Raw genomic sequence first — 25,977 nt, forward strand, 5'->3', positions numbered from 1 at the left:
GTTTGAGATTAATAGCCAATTGCTTTACAAGTAAATAAACATTGAATGCGTTTAATTGAATAGAAAGGAGTTTAAACGTTAGTGGCAGGTTGTGTGTGAGAGAGAATAAATAAGGCAGCCAATACTTTAAAAAAAATTGTTATTCTTTTTTTTCCCGCATTATTTGGGATATTTCCGGATATTTCCAACTTCCCAGCAATTCACCGCATAAATCACATAAAAAACCCCGCATGTTTAATCGCATAATCAAGGAATTTAGCCCGCATAATCAAGGATTTTTGCCCGCGTTTTTACTGGAGGGTCTATACAGTTGTGTTTGAGGGGAGGTGTTGGGATATGAATGACCAAATGTTCAGGAGCTCTGGCCTGTCCAAAACAGAAATACACAACGGGAACTGTGATGTCTAGCACTAGGGATGTTTAAGATTGCACCGATTCACATCGGTGGCACGGCATAAACGTTCAAAATGCGAGTGCACCGGTTTGAAAGAGTGCACGTCGGCTACAGTTTGGGTGAACTCGCGATGCATCGATTGTAGACGTCTTTGCATCGGAAAAAAACGATGCAAAGACAGTTGCATTGCAGTTTGCGTGGTGTTGTTATTTGCCCATTGTTACATCCTGGGCGAATACATTCTTTAAATTGTTTAACTGGAAGGTTTATTAACATTTGTGCTGTACTCTGGAAGACCGAGAACACTTACTACACTTGTGGAAAAGGCCAGTTTGTGAAAGGTCAAGTGTTTGTTTGTTTAAGGTAAAAAGAAACAGCATGATGGGATGCGCATACTAGTAGAGAGAACCAATATGGTCAGCGGCTCTCCCACACAGACTTTAGTGGGCGCCCCAGGTATTATTAACAGCCGCCCAAGTATATTTCACGACCCCATTTATGTTTTTTTTTTCGTCTGCGATCGATTACCTTGTGGACAATGATCCCTCGTCTACGCCTCCTGTACCGTCCCGGACTGGCATCGGGACTGGGGGTTTCCCGATGGCCTGGCCTGTTAAGTGGCCTGCTCACACAGGGTGACTGGCTGTCTACAAGGATGTGGGCTTGACCGACATGGCCACTGTCATACAGATCATAAATCAAAGCCCTCGATTGATCTCTGGTGTGTATTCAGGCTCGGGATAACCTCAGCTCAGGTGAGGTAAAGGAGCTCTTTTAGTTTTTAAGATAGCTTCACTTCGTCCAAGTTCTCAGTGGGTCTCAAACGGTTTGTACCGGATTTATGATAAACACATATTTCCATTTGAGGGTGCCAGTGTTTTTCATATTGGAAATGGTATGTTATTGGTTATGGCCATGATTTTTGTATGAATGTTACAGTTCTGTCTGGTAGTCCCATGATCTAGTCTCCGTTATTCGTGCTCCAGATTGTCAGTTACTTTTAGATTTACCGTGGAGCATGCCCCGGACCTCCCTAGAGTTGTGAGGACCCTTAAAAATAGGGCAGGTTAATCTCCAATGTTTATGGAAATTAGTTCCTGCTCCTATCTTTATGGCGTAGTAGATAACTTGGCTTCGATTAGTGCGTCTTGCTGTTCGCTTCATCGGGTGCAAGAGGTCTGCTAACAACGCGAGCCAACAGAAGTGGCGCATGTTAAATGTTGTTGCACGTCACAAAGGCATGTCACTTCAAACCACAACTCCCCATAAGTTATATTTCAGATCTGTGGCAAACACTGTATGTAAAGCTCAGTTTGTGTTAATTTGATGATTTGCTGTGCATTACTAAGGAATAACAAAAATCCTCTTCGGTCATGACCGTTATGAAGTTTAGGGGATGCCAGTGATTATTCGATTGTATTCGAATATTCGTTAGTCTCCATATCGAGATATTATTTTTAAAAATCGATTTCTATGTATATATATTTTAATTATCTATTTATTATGTTGTTTTTTTTTTTGATGTTTTCTGGCTTTAGTTTCAACCACAAAATATAGTACTAAATGGCCTAAATCAATAGTAAGTAGCTTATTATATAATTGTAAATGGCCTTTGGTCACACCACGTTTGTTTTACTGTAAACTGGAGGAAGCCCTGCATGCGAGGCAGACTGCTGCTGGCAGCACGCTACACACCGACCCCGCCGTCACGTGTGCCCTCTCTCCTCACACCGTGCCGACTAACGATGAACGAAAGCGGCAGGTAGAAAAGAGTCTCCTCCTCGTGGAGTTATTTCGAACGTTACAAGTCCAAAGGAAGACGGTCTATCACAGCTCAACCTCACAATGCGTTCGCATTTGATTACGAAGCCGCCAATAGAGGTTTACCAGAGGAAAGACGCAGCCGGCTAATGCGCATAGCGCATCTCCAAATAAAGGCAATGGCAGGCACTTTAGAAAATAAAAAAAATAAACCAACATCATGTTGATGTTGGTTTTAAATGCCATTTAAAAACCAGGGGAGGGGGGGGGGGTTGGTCGAATAATCGGTTATTATTCGCAGGGCTGCCGAATAATCCGATTTTTATCATGGTCAGTTCTTGCTTGGCAACCCTAATTGAAAGTATCAATTATTTTGCCATCGTGTTGAATCGCACCGCCCCCGACTCCGCATAATGTTGAATCAAATCGTATCGAACTGTATCGCAACAGGGTGAATCGTATATGCATCGCCTGGTGCTTTCAAAGGTACTCGTATTTGTTGGCAACGTTCGAGATGCGCATCGCATCAGCCTCAGTGATGCAGAGTGCACATCCCTACTAGCACACACAGCAGGTGCGAGACTGCAAGAACAACTGATATGGAGGCATGGACTGCTCTGTGTGTGAAGTTTCTAATGCCAGTGTTCTGAGGGTGCAGAGAGAAATGAAAGCAGTAAAAACAGACCACCTCCCACAAAGCCACGCTGCAATGGCCTCCACAGTCACAGTGATGTAAACACACCTTCGCGTTCAGTGTCGGACAGGCGTTAGTAGCATTTTATTACTAGGGATGCTCCGATCGCCAATTTTAGGGAGCCGATCGCGCCGGGAATCAGTTCGCGCCAATACAGATCGCGCCGATCGCCGATCGAGTGGGCGGCAGGCCTAATGGAAGAAAGCGTTTAAACATCACCTTTAAATCTTCAGTTTAAAGTGATGTTAAAACCTCAGTTAATGGGGCCTCATTCACTATAGAGCTTCCACAAACAAGCAATCAACTTTATTATTACATTCAAATTGATGTTAGCATTATTCAAGTTTTCATTTCACTTTGGATAATAACCACGGGAGAGAATGAGCGGAGCTCTCTCTTTTTCCTCTAATCCTTCCCCCCTCTCCCCGGCCCGTCCACACAGCAGCTTTGGAAAAAGCTGGGAGGTGGGCGTGTCTGAAGAGCTTCCAACGCCCGCTGTGGTGGACGGTCGTCTCTTCTCTCCTGCGCTGTCAGTAGTTTCTCATGCAGCTCACTGATGCCAGTTAGTTGAGTTGACCCTACAGTGAAGTGAGTAACATATGTATAACTAGTTTAAGCTTTTCCAGAGGTGAGTAAAATGTAGCTAGGGCCTCTGTTTTGCTCGCGTCACGCGTCCTTCACAGCAGACAGAGCTGTTATCATAGAGGCGCATCAGTGCTAGGAGCTGCAGGGTCATGTAGAGCTGCATCTAGAGCTGCATGCTGTCACTGCATGTATGATAGAGAGCTGCCATCATATTGTGCATATGTTAAGGTGATCATAGAGCTGCATCATGTAGAGCTAGGTAGTCATCAAGAGCTGCGTGTCTCCGTAGCACCTGCTGATCTGATCTATCTCGCGTCCGATTAGACTTCACTCGCGTGTATGTCTATCGATCAGATCAAGCTAGTTCCGGCTAATGATTATGACTGCCTGCGGTATCCAGGAGCACCAAACAATTACCGTTGCTTGGGCAACGGGTGTGTGGCGGCAAAGTATAGCGCAGCATTATGCATTTGTTTTACATGAGGGGTCAAAATGTGTTTTTGCCGGGTGGGATAAATCTTTTTCTCCACATTAAATGTTACACATTAGAATTGACTCTTCTTGTCTGTTACGTAAGTGGTGCAACTGATGCGGTATTGCGCTAAGGGGAAATTATTTTTTGACCTGACATTTTGACCGGAGATTTAGATTTGCCGGTCTTCAGCATATTTTACCGGTCATAGTACGGTAATCACCGGCTAACCGGAAAACTCTGGGCTGAACACTGCTGCTGTAAATACTGCCATGCTGTGGGGAATGGTCAGCTGGTTGTTCAAGTACTGCAGTCGGTTATGGTGTTGCATGGTTCATAGCCCTGTACTGCAGCTGACGGGTAGACTCCTTTCTACACATGGTGGAATGGATTAAAAAGTGTTGAGATATTCATATTCTCCTTGGCGCTTAGAGGGGGAAAAGTACGAGTTGTAGATTGAAATGTGTACTGGATGAAACCCACACTGCAGATTAATGTCTGGATCCGTAGTCAATGTAAACCCACGGGTTAATAAAAGAGTGGGGCTATTTAAATAGGCTGATGTGTCCGACAGTCTTTTCATACTTTCATTACCATGTTATCATCTACAGCAGGGGTGTCAGACTCACGGCCCGGGGCCAAATCCGGCCCGCGAGTTCATTTTATGTGGCCTCGCAAGACTTGCAAAGAATATAATATGTTTTTTATACAGTTACATGGTGATTTACAGAAGCAGTTTGCCATAAACTACATGTCCCACAATGCATCTCGTTTTGTGACATGCAAGAGACTTGCAATTATTTGCCTTGGACTTCTGCTTTCACACGAAGTTAATTACTAAGTTATTATCCTATCCGATAATAATCCAATTCAGAGGCAATAATGTAATATAATTACATTGTTTGATATTTATTTATATATATATATTTATATATATATATATATATATATATAATATGTAGTTACAACCGGCCCTTTGGAGTGCGACCGTAATGCTAATGTTGCCTGAGATGAAATTGAGTTTGACACCCCTGATCTACACTGTATAACGACTATTCAATCGTCCTAGTTTAAGCTCCATTAAACTTATGAACTCATACTAATTTCAGTGTGTCAGAGAAACAAGTCAAAATATATCAAAGTCGTAACTGATTTTTTGAGCGATGTTCTTTCCTTGGTTGCAGGGCAAACTGCCTCTCTGGATGCATCAATTCTAATGGAGCTTAGTTTTCAGGCACAAAGACTCAACCGCTGATGTCTAACCTGTCTTAAAGGAAGATCCTGAGCTCATGCAATAGCTCAACTGTTTCTGCAGGTCTCCCTTGAAAAAGAGATCTATGATCTCAAGGGACAATCTGGTTAAATGAAGGTTTGAAATGAAATGAAAAGCTGGAACGGACAAACGTGACTGGGACATTCCCTCCAGACATCCAGCATTTTATAATGTCTGCAACTTTCGGACTAATATTTTGTCATTGTTTGCTGAAGGACAAATTGAGGGCGATTGCAAAATATTCGAGATGGTGCATAGCCGCGTACGTTAGTTAAATGTCCTGTTTCCTGTAGTTATGGTATTGGGACTATGAGCAGCAGCTATAGCAAGACTGTTATCAGTTGGATGAAATAAGTTGTTCCACTCTGTTCAGTAGCTACAGTGAGAGAATGTTCTGATCTGAATACACTACAATGTTCAACATGATAAACTGTTCCACTAGTAGGGATGCACCAATCCAAGTCTTCTGATAAATAGTACCAATCAGAGACAAGTACTCGTAAAACCAATGTTTAACATACCCTCACTACGTCTGCCTGTTCACCGTGTACAGATGTTCTTACACCAAACATGCATTAAAGTCTGCTGCAAGTTGGATTTATTTCGTTTGAAAAGTGGTATGAAAATGCCTTATATTGCAGGTTTCAAAGATTTAAAACCTGTTGACATGACAAGTTCTGAGGAGAGACTGCATGTCTCTGCATCCTCTTTTCTCTTACATACAAAACCAAACCAACCATTTAGTCTTTTTTTAATCAAAATCTTGTGGGTCTGCAAATGATCACCAATAGCAGCCCAGTTGAATTGGTTTGTTAAAATGACCCATTAACATCCACGCTCTTCCCCGTGCTGCTGTGGCTCTGCGGGCTGTGGGGCCATCCCTACTAGGGCTGCACCATTTGGAAAAAAACACGTATTGTTTTGATTCAAATTGGTATTGCAATATGACGTGATATAAGAGGGTATAATCCTTTTGAACATCATTCACATTATCATTGAAAAATAGATACAAATGATCGTGGTGTGATTTATTTTAGGGGACCTGTATGACAAGATTTGTGTAAAGTATACTTCTCTGCAGCTCCACAATACTTCATTCAGATATTTCCACATATTTTGCGACTTTGATCAAACTTTCCTTAATAGTGCAGCCCGGACCCCCACACACACACACTGAGTGGTTGTGAGTTTCCCAGGTTGGATCCTGTGGGAATCACAAAAACAGCTTGAGGTCCAGATTCACTGTGACCACGAGGCTGAGGGGTTCTGCTACCTCTGAACGCCAGTGTCTAATACATCCTCTTCTATGTATATTTGGGGGGGCGGGGTATGGACGGCTGATAGTACTGCGGTGAATGGGATAACTGTGAGATGATGAACATGCTGTGCAAACAGTACCATTACTGTTGATATGGATCAAATCCAAACCCTCTGAAAACTTTCCCACAACAGTGCTCGTTGCCTATTAAAAATAATAATATACAAATGCTATGTTAAAACAACTTTCGCAAAGAACCCTTCATCTAACGGGTGTCTGACTCCTGGACCGAGAGGCCGGAGCTGGAACTCTTTACACTGTAAACGAATGGACCGCAGCTATCACCCGGTGGACTCCGCATCGTGTTGTGGTCCCACACCACCCATGCTGTTCTGAAAGGAGCGTAAGGCCTTCATAAAGCAGACTACTTCACATACCTGTCCTCTGAATCCATCCGGCTGAGAGGCTCTCCGATCGACGAGGTCCCCTCCATGCTGGCCGCTCTCTTGGTGCCGTGCTCGGCTTTCTCCGTGCTCTTTGTGCGGTGGGCTGGCGAGGAGGAGGACACGCTCTCCCCCTCTCTTTGTTCTTGTCTCAGCACCCGGGAGCCCTCTTGTGCGGAATCAGTGCTACTCGCCAAACTCCCTTGTGCGGGACTTTTCCCCGGTTCAGAGAGTTTACCGTCGGGTTCCCCTCCGTCGTTGTCGGGGTTTTTGTTCGGTAATGCTGTTTCTTTGTCAGCGTCTGACACAGAAGACAGGCTGTCCCCGTCCTCCGCCGCCACACCACGACCGCTCGCGTCCATTCCTGCTCTGTTCTCGTTGTTGTCGCCCGGTTCCTGTTTGGGGTCCGGCACGGCCTGTCCCTCATTGCCGGTTTCTGCTGTTTCCCCGGTTCCGTTTTGATTCGACGTCGGCTGAGAATCTTGTTCGGCACCCTCGCTCGTTATTTGAGCCATTTCGTAGAGCACCAAAGCTATTATTGTGATGTTCCAATGGAAAAGTTGCCCTCAGGCTGCCCTTCTTCCTCCACTCACACTCTCCGCTTCAAGCGTAACACAGCAGGGGGTTTGATGACGTCGCGGCTCCGCATGGCCAAAGGTTGTGTATTCAGAAGATCTCTCACTCAATACGTCCAACAATAACTTTGCTCATAACGCTGCATAGAGTGCATCTCTAAACGGCATTATTCTACTTGTTACATATGGTTTAAATCTTGAACTGTAACGTTGCGGTGTAGTTTACCTTTTCATATGTGTAAACAAAATACACATTTTCATATTAATAACCATGAATTTCGCTACAAAACAATTTATACACAGAAGTGTTTTTTGCCAGGCTAGTTCGGGGTAACGTAAAATGAATTAGGCTTTTCTAAAGTAGCTAATCTGAAACTATTTATTTTCCTTTCATATTCAGTATCGAGCCAAGTGGAATGTCTAATCTGATCAATAGTAAAAACATGTAGGGTACAATTATTTATTTGAAGAATAAAAAAAGGAAATAGGTGCGTTGGGGAGCAGACTGAATGTGTGTCACCTTCGTATCAATAGACGATCTTCGGCATTGTGGCCTCTCAGCTCCACGTGTTCCGACAAACAGAAAATGACCCAACTCAAAAAGTGCTGAAAAGGCACGTTCTTATCTCAGCAAGGTGCATATTCCTGCAGGCACCACAACTCTCCTTAGCCTGCTTTAGCTTTCTTGACTTTACCACAGCCGTTCTTGTCTTGAAATACCACTCATTCTCTCGTTAATCTGAACCATGCTGATTTTAGTGGCCAACTTGTTGCATTGAAATTGAGGCCTGCTTCTGTACTGCCTGTGCAAAATGGAGAAAAAGTGCTCACTTGAAATATCAAAGTTCAGGTATATAATGCTACATTTTAGTCCATATACCTTAACCTGGATATTGATTGAGTCGTGACAGAAATCTTAAGTAGAATTTATTTATACATATTTTTTTGGGAAAACAATCTCAAGATCGTCTCCTTTTTTTTACTACCATATAATTTGTTTTTCACAAGAAACACTTGATTTTCTTTAATACAAGTACTGTGTCTTAACATTTAACATGATGCCAACTATGTTGGAGTGTGGATGAGCGGAAGACACTTTTTTTATTTTTCATGGAGGCACACAAGCGTCCTGGCCCATTTACCTCTCCTGGTGTTTAGTTGCTCGATGCAGGTGATGTTTATGAGCTCATCAAAAAGCGTGAAGAAAGGGCAACACTGTCGATGGCCATGCGCTAGAGGAAAAGGTGCTTAAATACCAGTGATGGTCTGGTTCCTGTCAGTGGGGTTGAGATACATTATTTCATCCTAAGTATATTTGGCCAAAGTGCATTTTACACAGAACAGTGAACAGAAAGTGCCCCTCCAGCTGATCAAAAGCCTTTTCCGCAATACCAGGTATTTCACGGATTTGGCACAGTGCATAATGTTTAGGAATCTTCTAATATTATCTATTAAGAAACTATTCTATTTTTCATTACATATTTTGTATTCTGATCATGGCAAAAGTGAAATTGGCCAATATGAAGTGTAGGGTCCTGTGGCATGGCCCCATTGTCCTTTGAATACATCTTTTTTTGAAAATGAATAATTATTTTAGATAATAATTTGAGTTCACTTGGTGGAGAAGTTTTGATAGAGTTCAATTGTGAATCAGTGTAAGACCTGAACCTACTTTGCCAATATTGCATTTGAGATGTCTGTGTTGAAGAGCCCATCTTAGCTGGGCTTTTTCAATAAGGTTGATGACGGGAGCATTTGGGTTTGTCAGGAAGTGTTTGCATGTCCAATGCATTAAAGGTGGCCTTGCACACTTTTATATTTTTAAGGTGTGTATTCTGTTGGTGAGAGGACTTAAGTTGTAGTTGATGTGCCACCTGCATTGACTTGGTCACTTACAACATTCTCTGCATTATTGAGCTTATTGTATTTTTTTTTCTTTTTGACATGTATATAGTTTACTTCATCTGCATTGGTCTAGCAACATATCTGCACTATTCTATTCTACTCGGTTTCATTTTGCACTATTTTTGAATTGTTATCTTTGTAATTGTCTTATTGTCTTATGTATGTACTATGTTGTATTGCTGGACGAGCTCGGGACTTCAGATTTGCATTGCCACAACTACACTGTAGCTAGGTGCATATGACAATAAAGCTTTTGAATCTTGAATCAGAGTGGACCAGCTTTATCCCAATGCTCATAGATGTGTGATTACAGAAACAGGTGATAATATGATAATATTTCATATTTGGCTAACTTACTTTTAAGAAAATAGAAACACCAACGGTCGGATGATATCAAAGACAAATCAACAAGACCAAGCAGAATGTGGGAAACCGAGGACGGCTTGTGGAAGCCAGACTGCAAACAGTGTTGAAACACATGCTAAGGATGGAGTATCAATATTCTTGGTTACTCATAATCGGACACACCCCTAAGGTCTTACAGCAACATGGATGAAATGAGAGATGTTAGAACTAGATCTGAAAGCAAAGGGTCATTTGATAAGCAGACAGCAAAAAAACAACGACAACAATAATATTTAAAGAACATCAACATTTATTTCACATGATATAAAACACATGGGTATGAACTTTTTGCATATTTACCCTAATAATATGAATAATAACCTCTAGTTATAATTTTCGCTCTTATTATTTTCAGTGTGTACATAAATTATGCTATCTTGTTTATTATATTTTTTTACAGTTTATACATCTCTTTTAAATTCATGTTATGTCCTGGAGCTCCAAAGTCCTACTTATTGCTTCGTACATGTGCTATTCTCCAACTCTTCAACACCTTGAACAGATTTAAACTCCAAAGATCTAATCAGTGTCATGTCCTCAGCATCTGTGTATCTTCTAAGTACTGTAAACCAAAAAGAGATGAACTCAAATAGACATGAGAAGCAGACGAGAAATGTAAAACATTCACATAACGTGTGTGAACAGCCTGCTCAACATAAATAATCAAAACTTCTGCAAAATACTTAGTTCTGTTCAAAAGAGTCAGCAGCATGAAGTGGCACCTTGTTGAAGTAAAAATCTGCTTTATGTTCATATATATACTTTTTATATATTTATATATGTATATCCAATGAAGGACAATCTCTTATGTTGCAGGTGCAAAATAAAAATCGAGTGATAAGGGAGCCTTGGGTTTGAAGACAACACAGAATGAATGTGAGAGTACCTGGTAAAGTAAAGCTCTGGTGCTGAGCCCATTTGAGGGGACACTTCCCCAGGACACCCCCTCCAGCTACTCACAGCCAATACCCCCCGTCCACATCAGTAGAATGTTCTTATTATATAAAGATAACTTTAATACTTAGTTAGGTATCTAAATGTATGTGTATTGATGTGTGTGTGTTTACATTTGGCAGGTGATATCTATGGAGCTTTATCACCCCCAAAATAAGTGCTACATACAGACAAGATTATGAAATGGTTTAATGTTTAAAGCAATAAAAACATCATCCTCTCTGTTACCTCATTCACACCAACAGTGTTTCAGGGCCGGTTCGGAGCTGGAGCTTGAAAAGCACCAGGTTTTCCTGTTCACAGCGCAGCGGAGCAGCCTCTTAGCTCCGGAATCCGGTTCGTTTCGAGCACCAAAAAATTGTCCGACTAGAGCAAAAGCACCGCATACGTCACGCTTACGTCGAGGCAGGGGCAGGGGCGGGATCAACTCCTGAACAACAACAAAAAGCCGGCGTTTTATCCAGTTTGTACACAACGATGGAGAAACTTAACAAGCAGCAGTGGTCCACTGAAGAGACCAGGTACCTACTGGGAATCTGGTCTTCTGAAGAGGTACAGAGGAAGCTGGAGCACAATCGGCCATTGTTGTTGTTGTCGGTGTCAGCTGTGAGGGGTTTCCGCGCGGTTTGGCTTTATGAAGCAGGCACGCAAACGGTTACGTCATGACGCAAACAATGACGCAATGACGCAGCACCAGTCGGACTCTGGGCGGTGTGAAAAGAGCCGGAGCTAAACCGAAGAACCGGTTCTGAACCTAAAAAGCTCTAGCACGGAGCTTGAACCGGAGATGCGTTGGTTCGAATGAGGTATGTGTTGATATCAGCCTGAGCTAAAGCCAGGGAGAATAATTGAAGCCTTTTTGTGCTTTCATTCACACTGACTGCAAACGTGGCATGATCAACATTGAACAACAGATGCTAACTGAGTTTATTTGTTTGTTCTGTTGATTTGTAAGTGGTGATGTTCTTCTCTAAACAGGATTAGCAGCTTCTCTGAACTCCACTTTAATACAGAGTGCTTTTCTTCTTCGCACAACATACTTATGACTACCCACCGCCATTTCACATCTGATGTCAATACTTTTTTGAAAATGTGACCCAATTGATTGCACTGTTTTCTAAACTGTTTTCTAACAATCTCTCTCAANTGTTTGAATGCGTACATTAACAGGTTTATGATATGAAGCCCCGTCTAAGACACGATCTGACTTTAATTACATTTGACTCAAGTGTTTCGTCAACTTAATGTGTTGCTTAAAATAATACTTCTGCATACAGTATGTGATACTGTAAGTGTTGCACGGCCAGATACGGCTCAGCTGACTCAGATAAGGAAATATATGATACATTATGATGTGATATGATGTGATATGAATGATAATGGGACACATCGACGTCTGCACTCACAGTGCCGCGGACTGTACGTAATGTTACTCTGATCCGGTTACTTATGTTGTGGCAGATATTTAAGTAAGCTTTCTTAAACGCTAATGTTATATTAGTCAGATTGCTCTGAAGATGGGAGGTGATATTCTATTCATTTTCACGTTCACACAGTCGGTTGATTTCTGCCGGCCGTCTTTCCTGCAACGGCAGTTTTTCTGTATTTTTCTTAATTTCCTTTCTCCTGTAATATAACTTGATCGCTTTAAACTCCGCACACTGAGCTCTGATTGGTCAGCAGGCGGTGCTTTCACTGAGTTGATCTCTTATCCTGGAGCCTAACCTGCTCCGGACCATGGCTATCTGTTCAGCATAAGTTACCATGGAGATCTAGCCCGCTAAGAAGTGAACCAGCGTCGTAGGAACGGAAACTCAGAGTTTTCCCTGAAGTTAGCTCGCTAAGTGAAAATCCGGCTTCGTAGTACGGGCCTCTGGTCTACTTTGTGAATTTGACAATTAGTGTTCTATTAAGGGCACATTAAGGCAAAAAATGATGGACATGAATGGGTGACATCAGCAATGGAAGAAGGCAGTCAGAAGCCAGAGGCAGCTGAAGGGGTGTGAGAACACACACACACACACACACACACACACACACACACACACACACACACACACACACACACACACACACACACACACACACACACACACACACACATACCTGTTTTCAGTAGTGGTGTTTGTTGGCGAGCTGGTCAGATCTTGCTCTCTGCTTTCATCATCCTCAAAAGGATTTACAATCTCAACACGCTGAGGCTTCGCACACAGGTCCACTATCACCACCCTCTGACTCACACACAGCTGAAACACACACACACACACACACACACACACACACACACACACACACACACACACACACACACACACACACGCATCATTGTTACCTACTGACATGTATATTTTGTGGTAGCAAGATATCAATTTTTCCATGGCATGTTATTTAAAAGATGTGATCTTGGCAAACACTAAAATATGTAGTTATATTTAATGTTTAAAAACAATGGTAAATTAGCGAATATTTTGTTAAAAAATCATCTGAGAACAAAAAGGATAAATAAATACACGAGGAATACATTCCTATTTGAAAAAGAAAAAATATACTTTTATATAATATATTGAAAATATACAAATTAAATATTTCTTTTTTAAATGAACTACTGAGTGAATAAGTTATTAAGTAATAAATGATGACGTCTCTGCTGTGGAGTGAAGGTGGAGAGTCTAATCCAGAGAGGCTTAATCCAGGAGATACAGATTTTTCAGCTACCACACCCCCACACATTTTCTTGTCCCAGATTACATGACCACAAGAACTGAGTATCAGCTGTGGGATTACACACAGTGAGCAGAGAGAGTGGCCGTTTCTCAATGTCGAGTAAAGCTGCTCCAGAGCCACTATTTCAAGCATACTACGTCATCGAGTGACACCGAATCACTGTTTAAATGCCCAGCATACATGTGCTACCAAGCAAGCCTCCTTGACATTGAGAAATTGCGTGTGTGTGTGTCTGTGTGTGAGAATGGTTCCCCTCCACCTGCTGGCAGACAGCAACACAGCAGTTTACTGTTGGCTGGAACGATGGGATGGATCCGTCTGCAGGCATCCAAAGTTAACACTCCACTTTCATTACTATTGCCAAGAGTTTTGCTAACTGGTACTATGTGTTTTACTTCCTGGTACTATGTGTTTTATTTCCTGGTACTATGTGTTTTACTTCCTGGTACTATGTGTTTTATTTCCTGGTACTATGTGTTTTACTTCCTGGTACTCTGTGTTTTATTGAGCCATACTTTCTTATGGATTTGTTGAAAATTCAAAAGATAAAGGCTTATCCATTAACACTGTACCAATGAATATCATTGAAATGTTATAGGCTGCAGTACCTCATCCTGCAGCTCCTCCTCCCCCTGCAGGGGCCCCTCCCCGTCCTGCTGCACCTCCTCACACTCCTCAACTCCCTGCACCTCCTGGAGAAGGAAACAGAACGTGATCATGAGAGACCTGCATGGAGCTTTGCATCAACCAGCCCTTTATATAGTCACAATCTCAGCACTGACTAAAAATGGCTGAGCATAGCATTGAAATCCACCAATGAAGTGTTGTGTTGGAAAATACTGGAATCCAAATATCCCATGAACCTCTGGTGAAGGGTGTGTCCTGCTCTGCTCCATGGTCTCCACCTTCAGCTGCTGCAACGCCGCCTCCAGCTGCACAGGGTCTGCACAGGCCCCCTCCATCTGCCCCCGACCCTGCACACACACCGGCACACACACACTTGGATTATTGGATCGACTGAAAATGTTTGGCAGGGAAAAGGTTAGCACAGAAGCTAGTTTCTAAGATCAGTGTAGTTCAGGTCATGGGGACACAGTGTGTGACATCACCTGCTGGATAATAGCAGGGTTGTCTTTGCTGAAGGAGGGCGAGCGGGACGGGGTCTCTCTCTTCTTCTCACGGAGTGACGAGGCCTCCTGGTTCCTCCTCATTCTCTCCAACTGCTCCTCCACACTCATCCGTGTTCGGCCCCCCTCTCGCTCCCCAAAGCTGGTCTGATCCACCGCACTGCGGGGCCGCTCCTGTGCAGGACCGCAGCCAGGATCAGCTTCTGTCTCTCTGGGCGTTAAACTCTGGGTCTATACAATATGCTGGCTTATGTTAATCAATCGGCTATTACCCAAAGGTATCTAAGAAAGTAATGGCTGAATTCCCATGACATACAGTACCAGTCAAAAGTTTGGACACACCTTCTCATTCGAAGGTTTTTATTTATTACATTAGTTTCCACATTAATACATTAATAATGAAGACATCACAACTATGAAAGAACACATATGGAATTATCTAGTAAACAGAAAAGTGTTAAACAATCCAGAATATGATTTATATTTTATTATCTTCAAAGTAGCCCCCTTTTGCCTTGATGACAGCTTTGCACACTCTTGGCTTCTCTCAGTCAGCTTCATGAGGTCGTTCAAGGCAAAAGGGGGCTACTTTGAAGATAATAAAATATAAATCATATTCNCAATACTACACTATACTACACTATACTTACTATTACCCTGTGTAGCTGCAGACCGTGAGTGTCACGGGCGCCTGACATGCATTACAAATGAGACTAGGCCAATGAAATACAACACCGTCTATAAAATTCATTCGAAAGAATTTGCGATTACAATATGAATCAGTCTAACGGAGACTCTACCCTCCCTATAAGATAAGTAAAGTGCAAGTGTGTCAGCCAACTAAAGAACGGCCGGCAGAAAAGGAACGTTGGCCGTCAAAAAAGACAATAAAAAAGAGAATTAAAGGAAGAAAAGACGACATTATATTGAACTAGCGAAATTTGAGGCGTGTGACTCGAGACTAACGCAGTCGGTCCGCCACGAAAGTGTGACTCAACTAGAGAATAGGACCTCGGATTGGACGAGGCCTGTGTACCGATAGACAAGTCTGTATTCAATGGTACCTCTAGATCGGGCGATTCTTCACTTGGGTCGCAGCATCCTTGCCCTTTGAAGTCTCAAAAGGGGACTTCAATCGAGCGATTCACTTTAGGCCGAAGCATCATGCCCGGAGACCAGATGAAACACTTAAACTCGTTAATCACAAGATAATTCCCGTGTAATTCCGTTTTTATCTACCTGTACTTACCCACTGTAGTCCGTACCTCCTTCCGTCAGTCTTCGGTCTCCGTCGACTTCCCCACACTCTTGTGGTGTGTGTGTGTGTGTGTGTGTGTGTGTGTGTTGTGTGTGTGTGTGTTGTGTGTGTGTGTGTGTGTGTGTGTGTTGTGTGTGTGTGTGGTGTGTGTGTGTGTGTGTGTGTGTTGTGTGTGTGTGTGTGTGTGTGTCTGTCGTGTGTATGGACAAAGTCATCACCACAAACCACCCGCTCGACCAGTCTAGAACGAGAGACGAAAGTAGTAGGAGTTTTCCTAAATGTTAAGAGTTGTGCGACTCGAAGGCGTGTGTGTCCAGGTGATAGTCGGTGGGAGCACTGAGTGTGTGTCGACTTTGTGTGTGTGGTTGTGTGTGTTGTGTGTGTGTGTGTGTGTGTCGTGTGTGTTGTGTGTGTGTGTGTCTTTTGTGTGTGTGTGTGTGTCGTGTGTGTGTGTTGTGTGTGTAGTGTGTGTGTGTGTGTGCCCCTAGTAACACACATGACAGTACACACATACACACCATACGCTCTATACTTAAAACGGTACACGTACACTACAATATATTACACTAGAACCGCTTGTGACACACACATCACACACAAACACACACACAAATTTTTGTTACCATTTAATCTACTTATAAAACAGACTTATGGTAAGTAGACCTGTACTTACTATTTTATTGTTATATGTCTACATAGTAAAATAAACTTATTCTTTTTTTATTATCGAAAATATATATATATAACATTATGTTCTTTCTAAAGAAAAAATTTACTTGATGACTCCACTTATTCAAACAAATCATTATTACGTCACTGCAGAAGACGACACCTCACTTCCACCTCACAGGGTAGATACAACGACGTCTATCCGGACACTTCCAGTCCTCTATGTCCTAATCAAAAATCAAAAAAAAGGAAAAGTCCGATCGGCTGTCGCCGCATGTGTGAAAAGAACAGGGTCTAATGTACTGGTGATTCTTTACTCATAGTCTACACCTAATGTGTCGTCACTCCGTCTCCATCACCACGCAACTACGAGTTACAGCTCATTTCCGGACGAAGTCTCCGTGATAACTGACGTATGATGCAGTGCTCAACTATGGCTTAGTGACAATTATACGACGTAGTTCATGTACACGATGAATACGTTGCAGGAGCGACACTACGTAACTCTTTAACGCACACACACACAGACACGACACCTCTTAACCAAGGGAGAGGTGGACGACCGTCTGTCGTTAAAGTGAATATACCAGTCAATGACAAACCGACCTTCTACCCTCACTAGAGACAAGTACGTCCATAAAAGCGTTTCAACAACTCTGTGAACCAGTGAACAGTAATACAGACTGCACAAATCTGCCCGAAGTATAGTATACAATACATCTAATTTTAAAAAAAAAGTGGATCGTACATAATTTACTTTCCACTGATACACCAAATATGACCTATCTCACAAATTAAGGACCTACAAATTTTCAAAAAAGAATTAAAACAGATTATACTACAACCTGGGAAAGGTAATTCTAATTACTACGTACGACTGGTGCTCACAGTCATCTAGACACGACAAACACAAAAACCATGTCACTGATTATGTTGGGTTCTAAGTTACCACTCATTGAATCTACCCCCGACCATTCAATTCCAAACATCCGTATCACCTGTTAATCTCTTCTCGCAAACAAAACCAAAACCAGTACGATATCTTTATAGTGAACATACAACACCCAAGCATCAGCCTATACCACTCTAGACTATAAACTCAAAAGTTTAAAACTTACCCACAAACTGGAAACAGAAACACATGACACTATACCTCGAAAGTCTATGTCCCTTACCGCCGCTTGGCTCCCCCCCTCCTCCTCTCCCCTCCCTCTCTTCTCCCGACTTTCCCCCAGACCTCTCTTTTTCTGTTTAACAACGGAACACTCCCTCAATGTGGTATTCTTCGGGTAACCATACAAGTCGGACCGGTATAAATATAATATTATCAGGTATAACTTTAAATGTTAAACCAAACTGTTGAGAAACAACTTTTACTTCCTGAGACGTAGACGAGCACATTATACTACTTGCACCTTCCCAGTCTCGACTCGAGTATAAAATCTCATTTCCTTACACCATAGGACGGTATGTGCGAGTTACACCCTATAAAATCCGACATACGAATATTAGAATTCCTATCTAAATAAACAATCTTTATAAAAATTTTAATGAAAAGTTAATTAATAGTCTGTCCTTCAGAAAATCTAAATCACCTAAACCTATTGGGATTCCATACCTGTACATTAATTTCTATTATCTAGACCATTGTCCCCTATTACATTAAGGTTAACTTTTACTCAACCACCACACTACTACTTTTTCACCTACAAACACACCATAATTTATTACGATCTAGTCAACACTAGACACATAGGTACTTTACAGCTTAGACCAGTTTGACGTAATGGTATATGTTTATCTAACCATTAATCAATAAAACTTTAAAAATTTACCATTAATAAACAAGGAAACACATAATATTTATCATTTATTCTTCACCTTACCAAACATTCAAAATATGTATATACTTCAACTTACCTTATGCTAACTTAAAACGACGATTAGTCTGCTTTCAACCTCACACATTACTCAAAAGACAAACACACTCACCTAACAAGTAATTTAGGCACACACTATTTATGTCCTTAACTTGTATAGACCAGAGATATCCACTAGAGTTTTCAAGTGTCTTGTTCCACTTTCACCCCTTTACTTACTAAAACTAACATTAACCTCTGTATTTCACTAATACACAACACACAATATTATGAGTGTTCTTAATAAAAAACTTTAACCAACTAATTCACTCGATTCGCAAGCATTAAGTAGTACTAATAACACTGCTTTCATCATTCCTACCATACCTCCTTCACACTGATATCTGACTGACGTGATTCCTCACAATTCACTTACCCAATTTCCTTATCTGAGTCAGCTGAGCCGTATCTGGCCGTGCAACACTTACAGTATCACATACTGTATGCAGAAGTATTATTTTAAGCAACACATTAAGTTGACGAAACACTTGAGTCAAATGTAATTAAAGTCAGATCGTGTCTTAGACGGGGCTTCATATCATAAACCTGTTAATGTACGCATTCAAACACTTTTTCTTTCACCAGCTGTATTCACCTTGCAGGTGCAACTATGTGGCTTTTATCCTGGATAAAGTGTTTAATTCATGGATGTTTAAAGTTTAACTTCTTCATATTTGTCTAATATCATAGTTGACCTTTCATTCAGGAAATATGATGTGCTGCGCTGTCAGTACGCTTGTCCATGTTTGTGATTGGTCGAATGCTCCAAATACCACCCCTTTCATGTGAACGCACACCTAACTAGATAGGACACGGCTGGCTTAAGTTAACGAGTTGATAGCCAGCATCGTAGGACCACTTAGCGAGAGCGCGTTTGTTTTGGATTAGGTCAAACTGCTAACTCAAACATATCCTGAATATGTTGAACTGGATTCGTAGTACAGGCCTCTGGTGAGATCAATGAACTTATTTGAAAAAAGTTATTCAACATTTTGAAATGGGTGTTGACTTTGAATCCTTGTGCTCCTGCTTATGGAAGCTTTCAGACTCCGGAGCCTGAGACCCCGAGCCCGGAGCCGAGGGAGGAGGAGGCCGAGGAGAGGCAGCAGAGAGAAGAGGAGCTGAAGGAGAGGCTGACCGCAGACCACAAGAAACACAACAACAACAACATGTTGGCTTGTGAGTGAAGACTCTCCATCGCACACGCATCTGTGTCTGTACACCTGAGACCATATTTAAATCTTAATACAACATAGTCAAATATTGAAACTAAATTTCCCTTTTGGTTGCCTCACTTTGGCCTTGAAGGACTCTGACATTAGCACGCTATCTGCTGAAACAGTGCAGGGTCGACGCTGAGAGCATCATATTTAGAGCTAAGGACATGTGGATATCTCCAATCACTCATGTGGGCCTCATTTTAGGCTGATGCTTAATAATCTTAAAATAATTAATATGTTAAAAATATTTTTTAAATTCCTTTTCACAAACAATAATATATCAGACAAGGCAGAATAAGACTTTTAAAGATCATTTATGGATTTGGATACCTAATGGATGGACATGTATTACAGATAATAGAATTGGGTCAGGGGATAAATGTAATTCTTTGAAAATAAGTTTGGCTGCTACTATAGATTAGCAAAAACACAAGCTGGCCTGCTTTTGTTTAGTCTTCAATAATGCTGATACCAACAGTTGTAGAAACTCTGTGTCAATAAAAACATGTTCAGCAAACTCTGGTAACACTGCTTCAATATAAACAGTAGATTGGTATAGAATTATATTTGAACTTTTAAAATGGCTAAATGTAATTGATACTTTGTGTATCTAGATACAATTAAGATACACAAACTCAAGACACGTGAGATGGCTTTGAGGCTTTTCTCACAAATAATCACTGAAGGGTTGAACAATGACTACGCATCTACTTTACTCTACATCAGACAGCAGTGGAGTGTGTTCCTGAGTTTCTGTTGTGTGCAGATTGGAATTGCTTCTTAAAATATCGCTGTGTGAATAAATCGGAATTGAACATCTCATGTTCTCTCTACTAGCTAGAACAATTCTAAAGTTCAACAGACAGTGCACTCCAGTGGCGAGACAATGACACTGCAACTTTGAAAAAATTGATTATGAGAAGACACACATTCAGTGATTATGTTTCTATCTTAATAATCAAAGACATCTCAATTCATTTCTGCATGGCGTTTGAGTTAGAGCTTGAGCTAAAGCCAGTTCAGCCCACATTACATCAGTTTAACCCTTTAGACCGAAACGGTAAGGGACCATAACAGGATGCAGTCTGCAAAAGCTATCAACAACCAAAGACACCTGAGGCCTGCACTACGAAGCCGGATTTTCGCTTAGTGAGGTAACTTCAGGGTTAACTCTGGGTTTCCAGTCCTACGACGCTGGTTCACTTCTTAGCGGGCTAGATTTCCATGGTAACTTATGCTGAGCTCCTAACCTGCTCCGGAAAGACGGCCGGCAAAAATCACAGACTGTGTGAACGTGAACATTAATAGAATATCACCTCCCATCTTCAGAGCAATCTGACTATTATAACATTAGCATTAAGAAAGCTTACTTAAATATCTGCCACAACATAAGTAACCGGATCAGAGTAACATTAAGTACAGTCCGCGGCATATCACATCATAATGTATATATATATATATTTCCTTATCTGAGTCAGCTGAGCCGTAAAGTAAAAGTAAAAGTTAAAGTCAGATCCACTCGTGTCTTAGACGGGGCAGTGATATCATAAACCTGTTAATGTACGCATTCAAACACTTTTTCTGTTACCAGCTGTATTCACCTTGCAGGTGCAACTATGTTGCTTTTATCCTGGATAAAGTGTTTAAGCCATGGATGTTTAAAGTTTAATGTCTTCATATTTGTCTAATATTATAGTTCACTTTTCATATTCAGGAAGTATGACGCTGTGCTGACAGTACGCTTGTCCATGTTTGTGATTGGTCAAATGTTGCTAACCCCGCCCCTTTCATGTGAATGCACACTCAGCCGGACAGAGAAACCCTGGCTTGAGTTACCAAGTTGATAACCAGCGTTGTAGGACCACTTATTGAGAGCGCGTTTGTTTTAGGTTAGTTAAGCCAGATAACTCAAACATATCCAGGGTCTGTTGAACTGGATTCGTAGCACAGGCCTCTGGCTGGACATAAACAAATATCAATACCTAAGATTATCAATATCAGAACTCCCATTCCTTACCGGCAAATAAAGAAACATATGTTCCAAAAAGCCCTTTATAGCAGTAACAGGTGGGTGGAAATCCAACCAAATAACTGCACACTCCCCATCCTCAAGTACATTATCTGGGATCCACACACAATGACACCCCTGAGCCCGATGCTCCTGATCACACATTCTGATCTACAGTACACGTAAACTATTGTTAACTGTCTGTCGCAGCACTACACTCTTTTCAATTGAGAAATGAACAGTTCATTCTGGTTGCCTTGACAACTTCTAAAAAAAGACAATCTTACTAAACTGGATAGATGGATGAGACCACCCAAAAGCACCTTCACCTTCACATGCACATTTAAACAGAAAGATAAAAAGCTTTGAAGAACAACTAAATGCTTTAAGTCCCAGTCATCAATGTAACACAAAGGAAACCAGTGAACACAACCCAACGCACGTGACACGCAAAACACTCCTTCTGATTGGTGGAGACATCCGGAGGAAAGCATCGTACTGCTAATACTCTCTGACTGACTGTGTACACCCCCTCTCTCCTCCTCCCTACAGCGCAGACGTTCACCTTGGTGAGCAGCGACACGTGAGCCGCCCCCCACCCTGACGCCGCAAAGCCCAGATGTAGCCTGCCTGCACAGAGCATGCTCCAAGGCTTCATGTTTACAACAGGACTGTTTTGATACTACTGTCACATGCCCACAGGGGCGGTGCCTGAGAGGAGGACCCCCCCCTGCCTGGTGGACCTCACAGACGGCCCCTTCACTTCCAGACAGAGAAAGATGTGCTGCTTCTTTAGAACCTGTTAGAAAACAGTTAGAAAACAGTGAATCAATGGGGTCACATTTCAAAAATATTTATACATTCAGATTGTGAAATGGTGTAGTCATGAAGTCATGGTTGTGCGAAGAAGAAAACACTCTTATAAAGTGGAGTTTCAGAAGCTGCTAATCCTGTTTTAGAGAAGAACATTCACCACTTACAAATCAACAACAACAATATAAACTCAGTTAGCATGTTGTTCAAATGTTTTATTCATGCCACGTTTGCAGTCAGTGTGAATGAAAGCAACAAAAAGGGGCTCAATTATTCTCCCATGCTTAGCTCAGCTGATATCAACACATACCTCATTCACACCAGCGCATCTCCGGTTCAAGCTCCGTGCTAGAGCTTTTTAGGTTCAGAACCGGTTCTTCGGTTTAGCTCCGGCTCTTTTCACACCGCCCAGAGTCCGACTGGTGCTGCGTCATTGCGTCATTGTTTGCGTCATGACGTAACCGTTTGCGTGCCTGCTTCATAAAGCCAAACCGCGCGGAAACCCCTCACAGCTGACACCGACAACAACAACAATGGCCGATTGTGCTCCAGCTTCCTCTGTACCTCTTCAGAAGACCAGATTCCCAGTAGGTACCTGGTCTCTTCAGTGGACCACTGCTGCTTGTTAAGTTTCTCCATCGTTGTGTACAAACTGGATAAAACGCCGGCTTTTTGTTGTTGTTCAGGAGTTGATCCCGCCCCTGCCCCTGCCTCGACGTAAGCGTGACGTATGCGGTGCTTTTGCTCTAGTCGGACAATTTTTTGGTGCTTGAAACGAACCGGATTCCGGAGCTAAGAGGCTGCTCCGCTGCGGTGTGAACAGGAAAACCCGGTGCTTTTCAAGCTCCAGCTCCGAACCGGCCCTGAAACACCGTTGGTGTAAATGAGGTAATAATGTGTGCATATGTATACAAGTGTCTAGTGATTGTGTATATGATATACATATTTGTATATATATTTGTATTTGGGAAACGGCATTTCGATCTCTCTGTCTCTACACAGAAACTAAAAGGTTGACAATAAAGTTGACTTTGACTGAGATAATAAATCTGAACCCCAATCAAACAAATGACAAGACTCATTAAGGGAAGAGAGCAAAAGATGGGAAGGGGAACAGACAATTAAATCTACATGACAGCATATTGAAGATTGGTGGCTAGACAGGGGTTAGGTGATGATGATTTGAAGAACAAAAGGAAGCCANAGCAGCATACTGCATTAAACCTGACCTTCACAGAAAGGTTGAAGTTCATGTGGAAAGGAGGCTTCAGTAGTCTGTCTGCACTCTGTTTAGTTTTGCTATCTTACAATCAATATAGTAAAGTGTGTTGCCAATGTAACCGGTTAGAACTCAAAGTTGCGATGAGGTCTTAAAATGTATGGAAAGGGTCTTAAAAAAGGTCTTAAAAAGTTATTAAATTTGACTTCAGGATTCCTGCATATACCCTGTTTATATTCTTCAAAGTAGCCCCCTTTTGCCTTGATGACAGCTTTGCACACTCTTGGCTTCTCTCAGTCAGCTTCATGAGGTCGTCACCTGGAATGGTTTTCCAACCGTCTTGAAGGACTTCCCAGAGGTGCTGAGCACTTGTTGTCTGCTTTTCCTTCACTCTGAGGTCCAACTGATCCCAAACCATCTCAATTGGGTTGAGGTCGGTGATTGTGGAGGCCAGGTCATCTGACGCAGCACTCCATCACGTTCCTTCTTATCAAATAGCCCTTACATAGCCTGGAGGTGTGGTTGGGGTCATTGTGTTGTTGAAAAACAAATGATGGTCCCAGTAAGAGCAAACCAGATGGGATGGCATGGCGCTGCAGAATGCTGTGGTAGCCATGCTGGTTAGGTGTGCCTTACTTACATTTAGAATAAATCACCAACAATGACCACAAAATGAGAAGGGGGATGAATACTGGAAACAAATTGGATTGCTAATTGTTGGTGATTTATTCTAAATGTAAGTAAGGCACACCTAACCAGCATGNCATAGCAACCGAAGCTAAACTGACTATCTTGACTTGTTGTTGCTATCCTATTGTGGCATAAGCTGTTTTCTAAAGGTACATTTTACCGGCGTTTTCTTTCATTATTGTACTTGTGATAGTCGGACATGACAACCTGTGCAGCCCATGTATTGATTCCATCCGATAGCTGCTATAATACAAAACAAAACGTCTGCCTGCTCTCCAATGATCAATAACAGCGAACGGATGGTCAAAGTAAGGCACAAATAAACAGAATCACACGAAGCCTGGTTACTGGTTAGTGTTGCCTGACTTTATAAAGTGTGTTTTTTTTTTTATAAGTGTGTGGTTGCGTTCTAGTCACTAGGTTGCCGTACTCGCCTTTAACTGTTAGCTCAGGTTAATCTCGCCCCCCTCCGACGTAAGCTTGACGTATACGGTTTTTGCTTCCAGACCGACAATTTTTTTCGAGCTTGGTAAGAACCGGTTTTCGGGGAAAAGAGCCGGCTCCGCTGCGGTGTTAACAGGAAAAAACGGTGCTTATCAGGCTCTAGCTCCGAACCGGCCCTGGAACCGCTTTGTTGTGAAAGGGCAATAGAGACTTGACTCCTCCTGCAGCCAGCTCATGATGTTAATGTATCAAAGATATGTGATTTATTTTCATTTTGACTGAATTGTCACATTTGTGTACTGATAGATAGTCTTGACAATAACTTGACAATGAAAAGTAAAAAAGGTTTGTGACCATGAATGTGTTAACCTTCAGAGCAGGGAACGTGTTATTTCTGCACCTAAATCCTGATGGGAGGAACATTGGCAACATGTTGTTTATCAAACACCATACTAATAATCCATTCCAAACTAATCTCCCAAACTGCAAACTAACGGTACTGAAGATATAACGGTGATGGAAACATATCATATAAATCAATATTCTGATCAATCTCCGGCAGCAGAGGTGGTCTGAGGTGCTTTAGGATTTCTGAAATTAAACTCTGACCAGCCGCACACCTCGCTGATGATGATTAAAGAATGTAATTGTTACTTTTGAGTAAATCTGCAATTTTGAAATAAGCTAAAAAATATATATAGTTCACAAAATTGCAATGAAAGAATATTGATGGAAAACGCATCACTGTGCGGTGTTGTTACAGAGGAAACCCATCCCTTTTAACTGAGGGGAAATACAATGATACTTTTCAGGCCCATATTTCATCTTTAAATCCGTCACTGTTCCATACAACAATCTATTTCAAGCATTTTCTTAGCAAACAAAGATTAAATCAAACAAATGGATATTTAGAATTGATATAATCCCTCTGAACCCTTTTGGTGTGTATTGTTAATATTCACAGTTTAATGTTATGCGTTACATTTTAGCAGATTAGCTGAAGTTAGATCAGCTAAATAGTTAAAATAGTAATACCCAATTGTATTTACCCAAGGGCAGTAAAATCCTGTGTTTACATGGCTTTATAAATCAGGATAACAGCAGGAATTCAGTTCAGTATGTTGTGGTGTACAGCTTAGTTATTCAAAATAGAACTGTTGTTCACTG

The 25,977-nt window shown here is 41.8% G+C and overlaps 2 protein-coding genes across 2 annotated transcripts in view; both read right to left on the reverse strand.

The window, feature by feature from the left end:
- Window positions 1-7,513, reverse strand: part of LOC104950851 (zinc finger protein aebp2-like) — a 12,348-nt gene extending 4,835 nt beyond the window's left edge. Inside the window, exon 1 of the mRNA XM_010777425.1 lies at window positions 6,875-7,513. Coding sequence (XP_010775727.1) covers window positions 6,875-7,395 — 521 coding nt within the window. The 5' untranslated portion in view covers window positions 7,396-7,513. The remainder of the gene's footprint in view (window positions 1-6,874) is intronic.
- Window positions 7,514-10,294: 2,781 nt separating this feature from the next.
- On the reverse strand, window positions 10,295-14,945 carry LOC104950854 (pleckstrin homology domain-containing family A member 5-like). The gene is made up of 5 exons (XM_010777430.1): window positions 14,553-14,945; window positions 14,307-14,417; window positions 14,052-14,135; window positions 12,822-12,965; window positions 10,295-10,327 (listed from the first exon to the last, which is right to left on the reverse strand). Exons 1-5 carry the CDS (start codon window positions 14,679-14,681, stop codon window positions 10,295-10,297), a joined length of 501 nt encoding a protein of 166 aa, XP_010775732.1. The 5' UTR covers window positions 14,682-14,945.
- Window positions 14,946-25,977: the final 11,032 nt, after the last annotated feature.

The sequence above is a fragment of the Notothenia coriiceps genome, unplaced genomic scaffold, assembly GCF_000735185.1.
Source record: "Notothenia coriiceps isolate Sejong01 unplaced genomic scaffold, NC01 NC01_scaffold00018244, whole genome shotgun sequence".
Taxonomy (NCBI): domain Eukaryota; kingdom Metazoa; phylum Chordata; class Actinopteri; order Perciformes; family Nototheniidae; genus Notothenia; species Notothenia coriiceps.

Coding starts and splice junctions, on each gene's coding strand:
- LOC104950854 (XM_010777430.1), bottom strand. CDS start 14,681: ATGAGTGTGGAGGAGCAGTTGGAGAGAATGAGGAGGAACCAGGAGGCC. Junction 14,418..14,552: donor ACCCTGCTATTATCCAGCAG/GTGATGTCACAC, acceptor GTGTGTGTGCAG/GGTCGGGGGCAGATGGAGGG. Junction 14,136..14,306: donor GGACACACCCTTCACCAGAG/GTTCATGGGATA, acceptor TTCCTTCTCCAG/GAGGTGCAGGGAGTTGAGGA.